The sequence below is a fragment of the Sciurus vulgaris genome (genome assembly GCF_902686455.1).
Source record: "Sciurus vulgaris genome assembly, chromosome: 3".
Taxonomy (NCBI): Eukaryota; Metazoa; Chordata; class Mammalia; order Rodentia; family Sciuridae; genus Sciurus; species Sciurus vulgaris.
Genome location: NC_136463.1, coordinates 8,551,859 through 8,571,506, shown reverse-complemented (window position 1 = coordinate 8,571,506; position 19,648 = coordinate 8,551,859). Strand labels below are relative to the sequence as shown.

At 47.9% G+C, this 19,648-nt stretch overlaps 1 protein-coding gene across 2 annotated transcripts; it reads left to right on the top strand.

Annotated features, from left to right (window-relative positions):
* The first annotated feature begins 3,224 nt into the window (after positions 1-3,224).
* SOX9 (SRY-box transcription factor 9) lies at positions 3,225-8,380 on the top strand. Of its 2 annotated transcripts, none has more exons than XM_079134691.1 (3): positions 3,225-4,023; positions 4,839-5,080; positions 5,665-8,380. In XM_079134691.1, exons 1-3 carry the CDS (start codon positions 3,593-3,595, stop codon positions 6,507-6,509), a joined length of 1,518 nt encoding a protein of 505 aa, XP_078990817.1. In that variant the 5' UTR covers positions 3,225-3,592; the 3' UTR covers positions 6,510-8,380. The 2 variants fall into 2 exon arrangements, with proteins under 2 accessions (XP_078990817.1, XP_078990816.1); XM_079134690.1 differs by having other exon boundaries at positions 4,839-5,092.
* Positions 8,381-19,648: the final 11,268 nt, after the last annotated feature.

Genomic DNA, 19,648 nt, shown 5'->3' with positions numbered 1-19,648 from the left:
GACGTCCGCCCTCACCCACACCCGAGATGGACCCCCGCCCCCCGGCCACAGCAGTGCTAGAGCGGCCCCGGAGCCCGCGAAACTCGCCCCGCGCCAACTCTGGGCTCCGGTCTCCGATCGTGAGTGTTCTAGGAGGGGAGACTGGCGGCCCCCGCTGGGGAAATTGAGCCCGGCGCCGGCCCGGACGCTGCAAGAGGGAAAGCGAGGATCCTAGACCTCGGTTTCTCAAGGTCCCCTCTTGGGATTCACTCGCACCTCGGTGTCTGGGCTCCTGGCGGCAGACCTCGCGGCGCTTGCTCAAGAGCCGGTACCGAAAGCACAGCGCGAAAGTTGTGAAGGGCCGGCAGTCGCCTGACGCATGTCTTGACCTTCGCCCTTTTAGCTCTTGGCAGAAGGCTCTGGCTAAAAATGAGCCAACGGCCTCAGTTTCCCCCATCTGTAACTTGTGCATCGAGAGTGGGTTCCTTTCCCTCCAGCTCTGGCTGAGATCCTCTGGCCCGGGACTTGCGAGCGTCTTCCCGGATCAGGGAGGATGGGTCAGCGCAACCCGGGCAAGTCAAGTGGAAGCGAATTGAGTCCCTAAATGCGAGTCGGGGAGTGGGCACCGGAGGCCCCTGAAGAAATACAGGACCAACCATTCTCGAATTGACGGTACCCACGCGCCAGATTTGACCTGATCCTGGCACGCCATGCAACTCTTGGCACCTGGGGAACAGGGGACCTTTTAAGTGTCTCAGTCTCCTAGTTCTGGACGGAGTAGAAATGTCAGGCATCTGCGTGGTTTTGTTGCCCGGTTCCCTGTAGATCCACATCTCTCAAGCTTTCCTAACTATGCTGCTCAGAGGTGGATCCACACAAGTGGGAATATCGCATAGGAACTCCTGCAGAGATAAATTTCAGCCCCAAAGCTGTCCTGACTGAGTGGAACACACCACCACCACCACCACCATGACCACCTTCCCCCTCGCCCTGCCACCAACCATCAAGTTTTCCCGCAGTTTCTGAGTTTGAGACAGTTTCTGAGCTTTTGGCGCCCCCACTGGATACAGCTGGAAATTGCAACCCATTTTAAGTCGACTGAAGTTTACAAAAAGATAAAAGAATACCAAAAAAAAAAAAAAAATTGCTTGCACCAAAAGGGCAGAAAATGTATAAAGCAACACAGTTTGTGATTCAAAATGTTGTTGTATATTATATCCCTTACTGCATAACTGTATTAAAGATCTACTTATGTGTGAGCGGATATATTCACAAATATTTAAATATTCCAAAATATCTTAAAGTCACAGCCGTTTTCACTGCCATTATGCCAGTAAACGTGGAAATTTCAGTAAAATACAGCTAAGTCCAGGCGCCTTGGTTAACACATCTCCCCGATGGTTTCTGAGTCTCCTCCTCAGTCTCAGGTGTCTGCAAATCACAAAGTTATACAAGGCTAATGCCCCCTCCCCAGGACTCAGAAATGTGTCCATATTACGCAGGACTTTTTTTCTTTCCCAAGAAAGGACCATGTCGCACTTAAGTTTTGCGAGTGTAATCAAAGAGGAAGGAATACAAGGCTATTGTTTGCAGATCTCCTAAACTTGTAAACAAACTATAAGGTACTAGCGATTATTCAACCTCCAATGCCAGGGAATTACATTCGTTTAAAAAGAAAATCCTGTTGAGCAGGGTAGACCTTCCTACCTTATCAAAAGTTCCTTTACCTATAAGAAATACCCACTTTGGGAGAAACGAGATTTTCAAAAACACTTCTTTCGTTTAATCTTGTAAGAGTGTCCACACTTGGCGGGGGTGGGGGGGGGGGCTGTCTTTGATATTAGGCAGGCTGATTCGCAGTATCAGTAATTTGATTCAAGGCGAATTTCTGCAACATCAAGAACGGGGGGTGTTAAAATCATGATTTTTCTATAGTTGTGCATGTTTTTGTGATCTTGAAGGCATGTGACCCGCAGGCGACTAAAATTTTTCTTCGGTTCCAGAACAGATAATTCCGCACCTACTAACCTGGCTCTCGGAGTTCGAGTAAACACAAAGATTGAGTGTGTTCAAGTAATACTTGAAATATATCAGAGTCACCTCCACGGCCTCCCTTAGAACTCCCACCTGTGTACAGGTCTGAAAGGGCGCGACTAAAATCGGAACGACGGGCTGCGCGCCCCTCCAGGTGTCCTGTAAGGAAGACGAAAGCGGGAGAGTAGCAGGACTGTTTCGTCTGCCGCGGTGCCCGTTTGCTGGGAGTTTTACAAACCCAGTGACCGGCCTCAGCTTCGCGGCCCGGGACGGCCGAATTCGCAAAGTTCGATCTCAAAGCCAGAGCGGTTTGCAAACTTCTTTTCCAGCGGCAATTCTGCTGATGTTTTTGACTCAGGAGGCATAGAGCAGAACGTCAAAGCAGGAACCCTGTCACTGAGGGGTGTCGACGGGGTGGGGGTTGGGGGACCAGAGAAAGACTTGTCAGAGTTCAAGGTCGGGAGGCGCACTGGACAGCCCCGAGAGTGCGGGGCTTCCGCGTTGCGGCGCCGCCGCCGCCGCTGCCAGCGTTCTCCCGGACTTCGCCTTAGTTTTCATTGATTCCCTTTGCCGTAGCGCAGCAGAATCCCGACCAGCCGCACCAGCCCCGGCGAACCGGAGCATGTTAATCTATTTATATGGATTATTACGGAGGAACAGCGGGCGTTGAGTCACCAAAACATTTGCTCCAAAAGACCATTTCTAAGCACTTTTGGAAGCGGGCAGGCTCCAGGCACATAAACGGAGCTACACAAGCAGCTACTTTTCTAATACTTGCAAACTCCGGCTACGTCCCCGATACTGCGGAGAGAGCAGTGAAAAGAAATGTCCGGGTGGGAGTAGATCCTAGTCTAGACACACACACACACACACACACACACACACACAGATTCGCGGGGAGACAGTACCAAAATTCTGACATTCCGAGAGTAAGGCAAACTTACACACTTGGACGTCCCGGGTCCCCCGCCTTCCCCACTGCGCCCCCTTCCCCCACCCGGCCCTCCACCCTTCGGCTGCGCTCCCCTCCCCTCTCCTCCCCTCTGGTCTCGTCACCCAGCCCAGAGCCACAATCCTCCTCCCCCTCCAAAATCGGGCCCAATCAGCTGCTTGCCAACCCCGGGACTGCTGTGCTGTGATTGGCTGAACGTCTCTAAGGTGAGGGGCAGTATTTATTAAAGAGACCCGGGGCTGGGAGTTGGAGAGCCGAGAGCCGAGCTCGGAACTGACTGCAAACTTCAGTGGCGCGGCGACTCACCAGTTTCACCCCGGGAACTTTCCTTTGCAGGAGGAGAAGCGAAGGGGTGCAAGTGCCCCACTTTTGCTCTTTCTTCCCCTCCTCCTCCTCCTCCTCTCCAATTCGTCTTCCCCATTTGGAGCGGGCAGCTGCGGACCCGCCACCCAGCGCCTGGCTAAGTGCTCGCTGCCGCAGCCAGGTGACGCGCCAGCCTCCTTGGGAGCCGCTCGCTCCTCGTCCGCGTCCGGGCAGCCGAGGGGAGAGGAGCCCGCGCCTCGAGTCCCCGAGCCGCCGCGGCTTCTCGCCTTTCCCGGCCACCCGCCCCCTGCCCCGGGCCCGCGTATGAATCTCCTGGACCCCTTCATGAAGATGACCGACGAGCAAGAGAAGGGCCTGTCCGGCGCCCCCAGCCCCACCATGTCCGAGGACTCGGCTGGCTCGCCCTGCCCATCAGGCTCCGGCTCCGACACCGAGAACACGCGGCCCCAGGAAAACACATTCCCCAAGGGCGAGCCGGACCTGAAGAAGGAAAGCGAAGAGGACAAGTTCCCTGTGTGCATCCGCGAGGCGGTCAGCCAGGTGCTCAAGGGCTACGACTGGACGCTGGTGCCCATGCCGGTGCGCGTCAACGGCTCCAGCAAGAACAAGCCGCACGTCAAGCGGCCCATGAACGCCTTTATGGTGTGGGCGCAGGCGGCGCGCAGGAAGCTGGCCGACCAGTACCCGCACCTGCACAACGCGGAGCTCAGCAAGACGCTGGGCAAACTCTGGAGGTAGGGCCCGGCGGGGGGCGGTGTGGTGGGGTGGGCTCCGCCGCGGCTGGGGGCGCTGGCCCGGGCTGAACGTCCCTGCCCCGCCCCCCGGGGCAGGGAGTTGCCGTTCCGGGAGCCAGCGCGCGGCGGAAGGGGGGTTTAGTTTGGCTCTAAGTTGGACAAAGTTCTTTAGATGGCTCGCAGGGATTTTGGGGGGGACAGCCGAGGACAGGGCTTGTAGAACCCTAGTCGCCTTGAACATCGGGGGGGGGGGGGGCTCGCCCTCCCTGGAACTGCACTCTGTCGTCCAGCCCTACACGCAAGGAGATGGGTTGCAGGGTGGGGGGAAATTGAGGCTGGAAGAGACACCCCCCGGCAGGAATGGGGTAAAGGAGGGAGGTTGCAGGGTTTGGGGGTTGGGGGAGCGTCTCCAGCTTAAGTAGTTTTTCGGAAAGTTGGGGTGGGGGTGGGGGTGGCGCATAACTCCGGTAGCAAAGACGTTTAGAGCCGCAGCAGTGGGTAGCTGTTTTCCTCGTCGAGGTTTCCAAAATAGAAGGAAAGGGGGGCGGGGCGAGGGGTGACCTCTCAGGTCGGACGACAGGAACTCAGTATTTTCTTTGCTTTTACTTTTTTTTTATTTTTTTACTTTTTCATTTTCTTTTTTTTTTTTTTTTTTAAGTTACGAGCTGTGGCAGAGAAGAGGGGGGATGGCTGTGGCAGAGAAGAGGGGGGATGGGGGTTGTGTACCCAGGTAGCGGGGCGCTGGGGGCTTGACACCACGCCGGGCTCTCTGACTTCCCCCTCTTTTTCTCTGCGCCCCCCCCCCCCCCGCCCAGACTGCTCAATGAGAGCGAGAAGCGGCCCTTCGTGGAGGAAGCCGAGCGGCTACGCGTGCAGCACAAGAAGGACCACCCGGATTACAAGTACCAGCCGCGGCGGAGGAAGTCCGTGAAAAATGGGCAGGCCGAGGCCGAGGAGCCCACCGAGCAGACGCACATCTCTCCGAACGCCATCTTCAAGGCCCTGCAGGCCGACTCGCCGCACTCCTCCTCCGGCATGAGCGAAGTGCACTCCCCCGGTGAGCACTCGGGTGAGTCCCACCCGGCTCCAGGCCAAGCCACCCCCAGCCCCAATGGGCACATACCCAGGCCCCGCCTAGGAGGCTCTGTCTGACGGGGGACTTTGTGCTCCCCGGGGAAGGAAGCCCTCAACTCTGCACCCAGTCCCGCTCCCCAATGCTGCCCAGGGTCCCAGCACACGCGCGAGCTCAGTCCCTGCATCCTAGGAGTCATTTTTTTTTTTTTTTTTTTTTTTTTTATTGCGAGGTAAAATGCTTTTACAACTTTTAAGAAACTTACCCACCCCCTTCGTTTCTTTGCTCCCCACCCCAAAAGCACACACAGCGCTCTTCTACAAGTAGCAATTTGGTCTTCCGTACTCTTGGGGCCTCAGACCCTCCCCTGATAAAAGGAGGCTGCTAACTGTGTACCCGCGGGTTAATCATTTGGCGACTTATCTCTGGTGCAGCGGGCCTCCCGCGCCTGTGCGGGTCCTTATGACACCTTAGCAACAAGGGAGGGTCCCAAGAGGGATTCCAAGACTAGGGCCTTTGCACAGCCCTCGTTGATTTTCCCGTGCTTCTTTTTCTTTTATTCCCTGCAGGGCAATCCCAGGGCCCACCGACTCCACCCACCACCCCCAAAACCGACGTGCAGCCAGGCAAGGCTGACCTGAAGCGAGAGGGGCGCCCCCTGCCAGAGGGAGGCAGACAGCCCCCCATCGACTTCCGCGACGTGGACATCGGCGAGCTGAGTAGCGACGTCATCTCCAACATCGAGACCTTCGATGTCAATGAATTTGACCAGTACCTGCCGCCCAACGGCCACCCGGGGGTGCCGGCCACTCATGGCCAGGTCACCTACACCGGCAGCTACGGCATCAGCAGCACCGCGGCGACGTCTGCGGGCGCTGGCCACGGGTGGATGTCCAAGCAGCAGGCACCGCCGCCGCCCCCGCAGCAGCCCCAGCAGGCCCCTCAAGCCCCGCAGGCACCCCCGCAGCAGCAGGCGGCGCCCCCGCAGCAGCAGCAGGCGCCCCCGCAGCAGCAGCAGGCGCACACGCTGACCACGCTGAGCAGCGAGCCGGGGCAGTCCCAGCGAACCCACATCAAGACGGAGCAGCTGAGCCCCAGCCACTACAGCGAGCAGCAGCAGCACTCGCCGCAGCAGATCGCGTACAGCCCCTTCAACCTCCCGCACTACAGCCCCTCCTACCCGCCCATCACCCGCTCGCAGTACGACTACACCGACCACCAGAACTCCGGCTCTTACTACAGCCACGCGGCGGGCCAGGGCTCTGGTCTCTACTCCACCTTCACCTACATGAACCCCGCGCAGCGCCCCATGTACACCCCCATTGCCGACACCTCGGGGGTCCCGTCCATCCCGCAGACCCACAGCCCGCAGCACTGGGAACAACCCGTCTACACACAGCTCACCAGACCGTGAGGAGACCTTAAACAAAGGGCGATGATGGCCGAGATGATCATACAAATAACCCAAGAAATAAATAACCCACCAGAATTTCCTTTGGACATTTTTTTTTTCCTATTCCTTAAAGACACTTAAGCTAAAGGCAACTCGTACTCACATTCCAAGACAGAAATGTTACCTATCCAAACGCAGTACCAACTTGTTGCGGATCGGTGGCCAGGCCACTCTTGGCTAGATGGACCAGCAGCATTGAGAAAAACCGGACTTAACCTTCAGAGCAAGTGTGGAGAATGATGGAGAACCCTGCGACCAGTTTGCTCAATCTCCCTGCCTGTTTGGACTTTGTAATTATTTTTTAGCAGTAATTAAAGAAAAAAAAAAAGTCCTCTGTGAGGAATATTCTCTATTTTAAATATTTTTAGTATGTACTGTGTATGATTCATTACCATTTTGAGGGGATTTATACATATTTTTAGATAAAAAAATTAAATGCTCTTATTTTTCCAACAGCTAAACTACTCTTAGTTGAACAGTGTGCCCTAGCTTTTCTTGCAACCAGAGTATTTTTGTACAGATTTGCTTTCTCCTAAAAAAAAAAAAAAGAAAAAAAAAGAAAAAAAAAGTTTTAAAAAGTGTGTCGTTTAATATTAACATAAAAAAAGAAAAGCAGAATTGTGTTATGTGATCAGTTTTGGGGGTGAGCTTTGCTTAATTCCTCAGGCTTTCCGATTCAAGGAGGAGCTGCCTTAAAGAAATAATGAAAGCCTTATTTTGCAAATAGAGTAAATAAATAGTCTAGGAAGCATTGGGTAAGCTTTATCCTATATATATATTTTTTAAACAAGAGGGAAATACCTTGAGCCTTACAAGCATGCTGCTGGCAATACTTGCGCTCTATTTAGCGGGTGTCCTCCTGCCTTTGCTTGTTCCCTGCAGTCTTAAGAGAGAAGTGAAAGGTGAGCAAAGGAGAAGGGATCTGTTTGGGGAATGTTGCAGCAGCTAAGAAGTGCCCCAGTGCACTGGCCCCCTGGTCGCCTGCCCGGCCCATGTGGACCGCAGATGCTGGAGTCTGCTTGCTCAGACATCACCTGTGCCTCTCTGAACACCAGCAGTTAACCTTCAAGACATTCCACGTGCTAAAATTATTTATTTTGTAAGGAGAGGTTTTAATTAAGAAAAAAAAAAATCTTCCTTCTTTTTTTTTTTTAATTTTTATTTACTGTCTTTTAAAATAGGTTGTTGGAGCCTTCCTCAAAGGGTATGGTCATCTGTTGTTAAATTATGTTCTTAACTGTAACCAGTTTTTTTTTTTTTTATTTATCTCTTTTAATCTTTTTTTATTATTAAAAGCAAGTTTCTTTGGATTTCTCATCCTAGATTTGTACAAATGCCTTTTTGTCCGTCATGTTGTTTTTTTTTTTTTTCTTTTCTTTTCTCTTTGTTGTTTTTGTTGAAAACAAACTGGAAACTTGTTTCTCTTTTGTACAAATGAGAGGTTGCAAATGTAGTGTATCACTGAGTCATTTGCAGTGTTTTCTGCCGCAGATCTTTGGGCTGCCTAAATTTGTGTGTGTGTGTGTGTGTGTGTGTGTGTGTGTGTACACAAAACAATGCAAGCAAGTATCATCAATATTCTCCTGCACTTCTCTTGCAGAGACAGAGGATGCAGGAAGGGAACCAGCCCACTGACAGAACTTAATCCTTAATTACTGCTGTGGCTAGAGAGTTTGAGGATTGCTTTTTAAAAAAGACAGCAGACTTTTTTTTTTTTTATTTAAAAAAAAGATATATTAACAGTTTTAGAAGTCAGAGTCAGTAGAATAAAATCTTAAAGCACTCTTATAATATGGCATCTTTCAATTTCTGTATAAAAGCAGATCTCTTTTTTTAAAAAAAAATATTTCTGTAACTTAAGAAACCCGACATTTAAATCATATTTTCTCTTTAGGTAAGAGGTTTGGTTTGTGTTTGTGTTTTGTTTGTTTTGCTTGTTGTTTCCCTCCAAACCATTTGTTCTCTCTTGTGAAACTTACCTTTCCTTCCTTTTTTTTTTTTTTTTTTTTTTTTTATTATTGTTTACAATAAATATACATTGCATTAAAAAGAAAATGGGCCTGTGGATTTATTTACCTGTTTCTCGGGTTAAAAGGGGGATTTGAGGAATCGGAGCACTAAAGAGACTCTTAAGATGCTGATCACTGGTGTTTTTGCTTTCATGAGTTTCCACAAGCCTGAGAGCCACTGAGGAAGAGACTATGCATCCCCCAAACGCTAAGTAACACATGCCAGAAAGTGTCACCCCAACGGGTGACACAGAGAAAGACATGTCAGTAATTGCCCACTCCAGCAAAATGCTTGTGGTTTTAACCCCATGCTTCAGGGTGAAAGCTGTTCCCTGGTGGAGGTCAGAGGGAACCAGAAGATTAGACCAGAAATCAGCAGCTTGCCTGCAGACAGAATGCCAGAGAGGTTGACTCCCCTTGTCTGAATGCCATATGGTCAACTTTATTTTGTTTCCATGAACACACACCACAGAAGTGGGGTGCCCATTTACAAGGCCAAGGGAGCTGGAGTTAAAGGTGGGTCTTCAGGGGACCAGGGGAAGCCTGTCATGTGGAACCCATCAAATGATTCAGGTCTTTCAGGATTTCTCTGCAGAGACAATGGGAGGAGATGACCTTATTTTTCTGTTCCCTTCAGTTTAACTCATTCTGCACAGATGCAAAGCCATCCTAGAAGAAATAGAACCTAATCCTGTTTTCCTTGGCCCCAATTTGATGGGGAGTTTCCAGGTTCAGAGAAACCTTCAGGTCATTTTTCATTAAACAGATGAAATCACTCCTTCCCTCCCCCCTCCTGTAAGCCCCCGCCCCCAGCTGATGGGGGAGGTGTGTCTAAGAAGGTGAGTTGCCTCCACCACCTGGGGCTGGTTTTACCACTGGGCCTGTGTCTCTGACAGTCTTCAGCAGCACCCAGGCCCTCTGCTTCTGCTGCTTGGATCCCTGGCCTGCATCCCACGGCAGGATCATGGCAACCAGGAAAATGGTAGTTATCAAATCGGGGTAACATTAGGGCTTGGGCTCCTTTGCAAATTCCTTCAACAAACATTGATTGAGGGCCTGTGATCCGCAGGGGACTGTGCAAATCCCTCCCTACCTCTCCAGACCTAGATTCTCTTCCTTGTTTGTGCCAGAGCCCACAGTTTATCTCTGTGTGTTTCTCTTTCTCTCCCTCTGTCTCTCTCCAACACTCAAAAAGTCCTTTTAAAAAGTCTCTATGGCATTCACCAATTCTCGTCCTCCTTATTTGTCCTTTGTCTATGAAAAGCAACAAACTCTCCCACCATGACTGCCCCCTTCCCTGCCAAATCTATACTCTTTGCTAGACTCTTCTTTCTTTTCCTAGAAGAGAGGCCCTAGGCAGGCCTTCTTAGAGTCGGGGTGCACTGCGTGCGGATGGATATCGACTTGTCAGGTGACCTAAGGCAAGTTGTTTTGCTTCCCTATGCCTCAGTTTGCCTTTTTGCCAAGAATGTTTACAATCACTCTTCCGTGTAATAGGGTTGCTATTAGTGTGATTTTTGGCCAGGAATAGTCTGGTATCCACTGCATCCGACTCTCTTGGTCTGCACAGCAATTGTTTTGTATTAGAATTCCATGAGTGACACCCAGGAAAAAGGATTGTCACAAGGTCCCCAAGTGGTTCTGATACACAATAAAATGCAAGAGACACTGGAGTGTAGGGAGAGAATTCTTCAGAATCTCAGTTCCTCCTCTCCACCAGACACAGTCAAAGCCCCATATTATCAGATTATAAAATATTTTAGAGGAATTTTTATTCTAAATCCAGAAACAGAGCTTATCACTCTGGCAACAGCAACACCCGGGTTGGAAAGCTAGGAAAGAGTCCTCCAGAACAGAGAAAGCTCGAATTTAGACCCAAAGTTATTTGCTTATTTGAACTAAAAAACAAAACCTTTTCTTCTTGAACTAGTCTAACAAAAAGGGGATTTTAATAAACAAAAGGGGAAAAAAAAAAACAAAACCTCCCTTGAAATCATCTTTTCATCCATTATTAAAACAGAACCCCGTGGGCTTATTTGAGCTGTGTGTTTGACTTTCCCATTTGGACTCCATTCCATCCCTTCTGGTTCCTTGATTTCCAAAATGAACATTTTGAGGCACCACGGTGACACTTTTTATGTTAACTTGATTGATGAACTATCACTACAGCCAGAGACAGATTTACTATGAAGCTAATGAAGCCAAAGCCTCAAAACCCCTTAAAGCGCTATCTTTAACCTCTTACTTTTAAAATTTAGAGTCTTTTTTCTTAAAGAGCCCCTCAAAAAAAATAAATAAATAAAGTAAAATAACAAGGCAGTAGAAACTTCAAGCCCTACAAAACTGTGTCTGTCTGGACCTTAGCTAGTGGCCAGTAAAACACAATCACAGAGGCGGCAAACAAAATCTGTCCCTATAAGTTCTCAACAGCATCGGACACGGTGGAGGCTCTCCATTAATATCTATCTACTTGCATCCTTATCTGTGAGTCTGATGGCCCCGCCACAGAACCCCTGGTTGAGAATCTCCACGGTAACACTCTGTCACTCATCCTTACATAAGTTTATCGTTCTGAGATTGAAATGGTGTGTTGGAAAAGGTGGGATTCTGCCCCGTCCTGCATGAATGAGGGAAAGGATTTCTGTCGGAGGATGGTGCTGGCTATGGATGAATCTTATCTAATCCAATAAGCACAAGAGCCAATAATCTTTTTAAATGGAAGGGGGTGTGACAACTCAGGCCAGGTCAAGTCTGGGCCTCAAAATGAGATGGAGGAGTCCACCTTCCCTTTATTTATAGCTGCACAGGTAAAGGGGCCAAGACCGGGAAGGGCATCTTCTGTGAGGAACAGGATGGGGTGGAGTTAGGTAAACCATTTGCTTAGAGAATTAGCCTTTCCTCAGGGGTGAGCCAACTCTGCACAGGGTCATCTGAAACAGTCTCTCAAGGCGGCCTGTGCCTGGGAGTCAGACCTCTGTTCCCCATGGCTCAGCCAAGCCTGATTCTGCTCAACGGAGATGGCTCCGCACAAACGTGCTCACTCCTTCAGTGATATTAACTCGGGGTTAAATAAGGTAAAACACACCAGAAATGTGAGCTACCTGCCCCGCCTCCTTACGTCCCTTTTTCCTTCCTTCTCCTTTCTTCTTCTCCTTTCTCCTGACACCCCTCTTCTGCATTTTCATAGGGTCTTCTGCTGGGCCCTGACTGGGCTGTTCCTCTTGGTCCTTCACAAATTAGAACTATTTTACTTTGGATTTCTGGAAAATAATTCTGTTTAGAATTAACAAAACATGGTCAGACAATCTCAGATTTGCATTCAATGGGAAAAAAAAAAAAAAAAAGAAACAGTTCTAAATTTGGGGTGATGTACATATTACCATCATGCCCCTGTTAGACGCATCTCGAACTTAATTCAGTTACTGTTATTCCAGGTTGCATATTTCTCTTTAGGACAATTCCCACTTCTCGATCTTTCCATAAACATTTGTTGAACCCCATTTTGTGGTTCAGGATACAGCAGTGAGTAAGAAAGACTGCCCGCAGGGAGCTGATTTCTTTGTGGAGAAGACAGACAAAAATCAAATAGTACTTGCTGGTATTTTCTTATTCACATGCTACGAACAAGGTAACTGATTAGGGCCAGGTGGGAGGTCAGGCACAGGGACTGGATGGTTGACCAGTTAGGGAAGTATTTGGAGGGAAACTTCCTGATCTCTTATTTTCCATTCTTGGTCTGCATTCATTGGTCAGTGACATGGAATTTACTCTGGTCCAACTTGCAGCTACCCCATTCCCACCTTCCCCTTGTATGAGTCTCTCTACCTCTTCATGAACTGTGGTTTCATGTATGTCACGCTTTTATTTTCCCCAGAAAATCCCTGAAGAGGATCCAGTCCCTGGTATCCAAAAGATTCCCTTGGCTCTCCTGAGCATCAGTTCATGCGGCCTGCAGGTATATGGAGGCAGAAATTGGGGAAATACAAAGAGAAGTCTCTGGGTATGGCTGTACTTGGGCTACAAAAATCCTTTATAGAGTGCCCTTGCTGTTGAATGTTCCTCCACCTTTTCTAGAACACTGGCATTGCAGGCTAGGAGCTCAGCGCTCCTGCTATCACAGATTACTCCTGGGAAAATCTTATCTCACAGTGTCCACCCAGTGATCCAAGAGAGCCACCTCTAAGCCAGTATGGTATGAGTCTTCTCCTTCTACCAAATGATAGCCCTTCACCTAGCTGTGCAATTTGCAAATTTTCTTTCAGTGGTCTCCCCCCAGCTAGACATTTCCAACACATTTTACATATGCATGCTTCCTATTCCCTTTCTATCTGGTGACTCTTTCACTTTATTGTACCCACTGGTATTCTCAAATGAGCACACCCTGAATTACCTGAAGAACTGCAAATATGGTTTGACTAATAAGGAATACATGTAGATTCATCAATTTTGTAACCAGAAATTGTGCTTTTATTTATTTAAATTAAAATTGTATTAGCTCTTATGGCAGCCAAATCATCCAGTTATGTGACGGTGAGCACTTTCTCATATCCTGTAATCGCGCAATTGATTTTTTTAACCCAATTACCAAGTTTTATATTTACCCCTGTTTTTCCTGAAGTATGACATATACAGGTTCAATGGAAAGAAAAAGAGGAAAAGGGATTTACATCATTGAGTCCTGACTTTGCCAGGCACTGTGGCAGATGTTTTATATACATGATCTCATTTAATCCATTTAACAACCCTTAGAGACAGGTGTTATTATTCCAATTTTATTAAAGAAGGAAACTGAGGCTCAGAGATATTAAGCAATTAACCTGAGGTCACCTAACAAATAAAAGGCACAAGCAACTACTCTAGACAGCCCCACCTCTTCATTTTCAACAGAGAATTCAGAGTAGAATTCATACCAAGAAAAGGAGAATAAATGGAGAAATATAATTCTTATATTGTAAATTATGCTACAGTGAATATTTTTAAAACAAAATCTGACTCCATAACAACCCACCCTCCATTCAGAACCTCCCAATGGTTACCTATCTGCTTGGAATAAATCCAAATTCAGCTTCCCTACTCCATCCAGCGACTGGCAGACTACAGCCTACATACCAAATCTGGCCCACCACCCATTGTTGCAAATAAAGTTTTACTTAAACAAAGTCTCACCCATTAGTCTACACAGTCTATGTGCTTTCCTGCTGTGATGCAAAGTTGAGTAGCTGGAACAAAGAGCATGACCCAGAGTCTATAATATTTCCTAGCCGGATCTCTACAGGAAGAGTTTGCTGACCCTGTGCCCTTTGTAGTCTTGCCCCTGCCTATTTTTGTGACCTCATCTCTTGCCGTTTCTCTCCTTATTTCCTCTGACCCCCACCTACACACACACACACACACACACACATACACATACACACCTTATTTCTCATTCTCAAATCTCTCAAACCCTTCGCTGTTTCAAGGACTTTGCACTTACTATTTTCTTGGTCTAAAATACGCTTCCATCAGAATCTTCCCTGTCTTTTTTTTACTGTCTTTCCGATCTCATCTTTCATGACGCCTGCCCCGGGGGATCCAACCTGGCTAATGTGGATGAGTGGTACCGAATGCCCTCACAGGCTCACTTTCTACCCCGCTACTCTGTTCGGGATACCATCTTGCACCATCTTTGTCATTTATGTGTTTGTTTTCCAACTACTGACTTGGAACTCTGTTTTGTCCCCAGCTTATCTCCAGTACCTGAAAGAGCGTTTAGCACCTACCAGAAACCCAATGACTAGCAAAAAATTCATTGATGTATTAAATTATTTTTACCCCCACCCAGGTCCTGAGGAGTACTAGGCACTAGAAGAGGAAAGGTCATCAACTCTTCTGTAATCAAACAGTCAATTCAATTGACAGCTGATGACTTCATTCTGTGCCAGGTAGGCGATAGGGACGCCCATCATTCTCAGAAAATAAAAGTCCTTTGCTTACTTGATGGATTTTTTAACAAATATGATTTCATTCACTGAAATGTCCCTCTCAGGAAATGTCCAACCTGGATTAATATTAAATCTTCTCTCCTCCTTAACTCGTGATTGCTTCAGGATAAAAAGTTGCTGTGTGGCAGAAAGGTGGCCCTGCTCTGGTTCACATGTCCTGTTTGCCCCTTCTCCTGCCAGCTAGCTGCTGTTCTCCTGACTGCACAACAGAGTCAAAGGGGTTGGGACAAGCAGGGGAGGAGAAAAAAGAGACAGGGACACTGATCTGGTTGACATCACCCTCTCAGGTCCAAGAGATGGTTACCGCTGGTATCTTGGGTACACCAGGCACTCGGGGAGAGCTGACTCTGCTTCCCCCCGGGCACCGGCCTGGACTGTTCATTCATACCACTGTCCTGATGTAGGCAGAGACATTTCTATTCGCACAGATAGTTTTCAGCTTCTTCCCTCCTGCTGAGCATGCTCAGAGCACCTCCAGCCTCTTCCTGCTGCGTCTCCTTGTGTTTACAGGCTACTCTGCTAGATAGAGCCCAAGATGATGCCACCCTTGCTCTTTCTCCCAGGAGACCCACATTCAGTCAATGGAAACCCATCCCTTGCCCAGAAGTTGCCCCTTTTCCTATCTCATGCTGGTACCTAGACTGGAGTCAGAAGCCAGTTCTCTGTGCTTCCTCAGAGCATTTAAAAGCTTTGCAAACACTCTCTTTTAAAGCCCCATTTGCTCACTTTGGATTTAGTGGGTAACACCACCGTACTTCTCTCCAGTGAAGAGAGGTGAGTACACTGTCTGGTCATAGCTCTCCAAAGAGCAGCCTTTACAGATTTCCTTTCCCCTCTCCATTTTTCTATTTCCCTCCCTTATTTCATTATGGGGAATAAAATCAACAACAAACAGACAGACAAAAAACAAACCTCGTGTACGGCGATATGCATAGGTCTTAAGTGTACAACTCAAGTTTTGATGTCTGCATACATCTCAGCAACCACCACCCTGGCCTGATCAGAGAGCAAATCCATCACCCCGGCAAGTCTGTTCACTCCCCATTTCAGCCAGTCCCTACCTCCCATAGACAATGTCTGCTCTGGTCTCCATCACCAGAGATTAGAGAGTGTTCTTCAATTTCAGATAACTGGAATCATGCAATAAGATTTGCCCATTTATATCTGAATTCTTTGGCTCAACTTAATTTTTTGAAATTCATCACTACTATTGTCTGTTTCCGTAGTTCGTTCTTTTCTGTTCCTGAATTGTATTCCATCCAATGACTCTATGAGAATGTGTTCACCCAGGTTCTTGGGGGTGGGCACTTGTGTTGTTTCCAGATTGCGGCTACTGTAACTAAAGCTGAATAAAATCACTCTTGGACAAATACCTCAAAATGTGAGTATGAAATCACAGGATAAATAAATGTCTGACTTTACAAGAAAATGCCAAACCATTTTCCAAAGTGGTCAAATCATTTCACACTCCCCTAAGCTCCTAAGGAGAGTTCCAGTTCCTCTACATCAATACTAACATCTGCCAACAGATGTTCGAACTTTCAACCCCAGGTTTAGCAGGTGGGCAATGGTATCTCTACTCTTACTTGGCATTTCTGACCTTTCCCCCTCCTCTGCACCCTCTGCAGCTCCCTTGCACCTAGTTTTCCAATACAGAATTCCAGGGGCCTCAGGTCTAATGATCCCCTATGTTCTTTTGAAACCGAGATATCCGTTTCCTCTCTTCGGATGGGAAGAGTTTAGATATCTGTTTTCCTGATGACTTTTCACTTCTGCAGCTGCTCAGCACCTTATGAATCCAACTAGACCCATGTGGGGACATGCCAAGCTTTGTGAGGGAGCCAACGATGCTGGTCTTCCAGGTCCAGCTGAGACAAATAGATCTGGGAGTCCAGAGCACTTCATGTGAGACTCTCAGACCCATTCACAGCCAGCTCGGGAGGTGGAGGAAGTCAAGGGAAATCTTCAACTCGAGTAAACATGGGAGCTTCTAAGGAGTGCTTGTGTAAATTGATCTAAGTCCCTGGACCTACAGGAAGGGAATCTGCAGCTATGCAGATAAAGGACAGTGTAGAGAGGAATCAATCGTTGGTGGAACTTCTGCATTTTAAAGCCTAAAGCCCCTCCGAAAACATAAGATTTGCTCCTGTTCTGAGTGTCCTTCATCTCTGTAGCTTTAGAAAAGAAGAGGAACTTTTCTTCTAGAGGGACCAGAGCAGAGAGAGAGGAAGGTGCCTAGAGGCTCAATTCCCCTCATGCTGGGTTCCCTGGATTGCAGAATGATCACATGCAAGTCTCCATCTCTCCAGACAGCAGATCTGTCTTCCCCATCAGCTAACTTTGAAAGTCCCTGAAATTTCTGAAACCTTCACTGAACATTAGCACACATCTGACCTCTAAGTCGATTTCATCACCCAGCTGGCCCCTGTCTGAATCTCTGTCTCCATGGAGAATTCCTAAAATCCATTCTGTTCTCCACCTGCAGCTGTGTTCTGGCATTTAAAAAAAAATAGTATGGTATTTTTAAGTCTCCCCATTGCTCTTGCCCCTTAGTCCCCTATTCCCACCAAGACTCTTTTCTCTCCAATTTTCATCTGTGCCACCTGATCATTTTGATTTGATCCTGGTGAGAATGATTAATCGTCAGATTTGACCTGCACCTCATGCTACTCAGCTAAGTTAAGATGGTGGGAAAGGAACTTGAACCAACAACATTATCAGAAATCAGGACCAAACAAAATTCGCATGTCCAGCTAGAGGCCAGCTGTTGATCAAAAAAGTTCCCCAGACCCAAACAGTGTGGAAAGAACCGTCTTGGTAATTCCTTCAACCACATTGCCCAAGAGGACAAAATCAGCCTAGGAACAAGTGTCTCTTGCTCCTCTACTACCCAGCAAGCTGAGTGCTAGAAGCCAGTGGCAGAAAGAAAAAGGAAACAGAGCCTGCACACCTCACAGGAAGAGACTGTACGTCCTGAAAAAAAGTAGCGCTAATAGCCAAATTTCTGAATTCATGTATTTCAGAATTAAATATAGTCAAGGGAATAAGGCAAATAATGATCTTCGAGTCAGAATTTCCCTAGGAATTCATCATGTGAATATGTCTTGCTTTTAAATACCAAACAGAAAATGAAGGACTGCTATTAATAAATAAATCAATAACCTGGAAAAAAGTCAACACCCTGCTTTGTAGAATCATCTGCCCTTTAATCAGCACTCGGATTATGCTGCACAGCAAGGTGACCCTTCATTGCTGCCTTAGTGATTTAATGGAAATTATTATCATCTCCATTATTGATGGTGGGAATTAAGCAAGGAATAGCAAATTTCTCCTTTTCCCAGAAACTCATTGTCTATTCTGATAGGCTATCTACAATCTTCCCCCAAGTTGCTACATTGTCACTCTTGATTTCTCAGAGCTGTCCAGTCCAAAAGTCCCTCTGGAGAAAGAGGGCCATTTCTCCTGAACGGGAGCCAGCAATTATGACTAAGTGTCTTTTCTGACTCTTCCACGCATCATCCTGGTCAACCATGGACAAATGGTGCCTTAACCTGCTGTTGACTTTCCACGCCAAGAGCTCAGCAAAAAGCAGGTTTAAACAAAGCAGGGGGATTTGTATGTGGTGGAGGAAACAGTCCCACCGCACCGAGAGTTAACAGCCCAGCGGTCACAGGACCTGTCCATCTTGTTCTCTGTCTTCAAAGAACTTCAGTCTCCATCCTCCGATCTGCCTTGGACAGTGAAGCAACAAACAGGGGGGCTGTAGGATCTGTGGAGGGGGCAGCGTCATGCCAGGACACTGTTTCCTGTGACACCCCCTAGCCCAGGAGCAGAGGCTTGACAGACTGCAAACCTCCTCGGGCTGGGACCCACCCCTCAAGCTGCTGCCCTCCTGCCACAGCTGTTTCCGTTTTTTATTACGATTTTCTCCGCCTTTCATTTTCCAGGCCAAGGAGAAGCTCAGGGGGCCCATCTGTTCCTCTCTTGCCCTCTTCCCTGTTCCCAGAAGCAAAGCACACACACTCGTACACACTCACTCCACACCAGACCACCACAAACTCCCTTCAGGATCAAGATCAGGAACCAGAAGTGACCGTCAACCTCTGTGCCATCAGCACTCCAAGGAGCTGAAAGGAGACTCAGCCTTGAAGGAGGAGGTGGGGTCCTCAGACATCCTTAGAGGAAGAGCTTGGTGTCCAGGAGCAAACCTGCCCACCAAAACAGCAGCTTCTCTTCCCAGGAGGACTTTCTCTTTTGCTTTTGCTTTTGCTGGAACATTCCCAACAAAACGGACAAAACCAAAAGAGAACTAGTGGAATAACCCACAGGGCAAGTTACCCCAAGTCCCAAAAGTTACCCCAAGTCCCAAAAACCTCTGATGAAAAGTTAGAAACTGGTTGAATGAGAACTTTTCTCTCCAAATGGAGCAGAAGAGTGTTGTTCCTATGAAGAATAGCACAGTTAAAGCCAGTTCAAGCTCCTAAGGCCCCAAGGTCAAAGCTGGGTCTTTGAGGACATTGTCACACAGAAGACCCAATATCAGCTTTTTGGATTTTTTTTTTTTTTTTTTTTTTTTTTTTTTTTTTGTACCGTTTTTCTTTGCTGGACGGCAGGAGTCAGTTCTCACGCGCTGCCTGTTCTTTCTCAGTGGGCCCAGAGTCACCCACCCAGCGGTCGCTGTTACCACCCAGGCTGAAGTTAGCACAGCAGTCTCCTTGTTTCTGCTGTTATCAGAATTTTCCGGAGTGCCAATTCTCTTATGTTACCGGGATTGTTCAGGAACCTACAGCTCTACAGCCTAAACACCGCGCTGAGCCAAGCAGGCCTTAGGGTTCTTTTTCAAGCACCCCTTCTCCTCAGTGGACCCATCTCTAGCCACCTGGATAATAGCCCTGCTTCCCGTCACATTGCAGAGTCATTCATCTTATAAAGCAGAGTTTTCAACCTTGGACTAATGGCATTTTGTTGCAGGGAGTTATCCTGTGTATTATGGGGTACTCAGCAATATCCCTGGTCTCTCCTTCTTAGATGCCAAGAATGTCCCTGCACTGTTTTACTATCCAAAAATCATCTCTGGATATTGCCAAGTGTCCCTGGGGGTCGGGGACAG

Coding starts and splice junctions, on each gene's coding strand:
- SOX9 (XM_079134690.1), top strand. CDS start 3,593: ATGAATCTCCTGGACCCCTTCATGAAGATGACCGACGAGCAAGAGAAG. Junction 4,024..4,838: donor ACGCTGGGCAAACTCTGGAG/GTAGGGCCCGGC, acceptor CCCCCCGCCCAG/ACTGCTCAATGAGAGCGAGA. Junction 5,093..5,664: donor CTCCCCCGGTGAGCACTCGG/GTGAGTCCCACC, acceptor TATTCCCTGCAG/GGCAATCCCAGGGCCCACCG.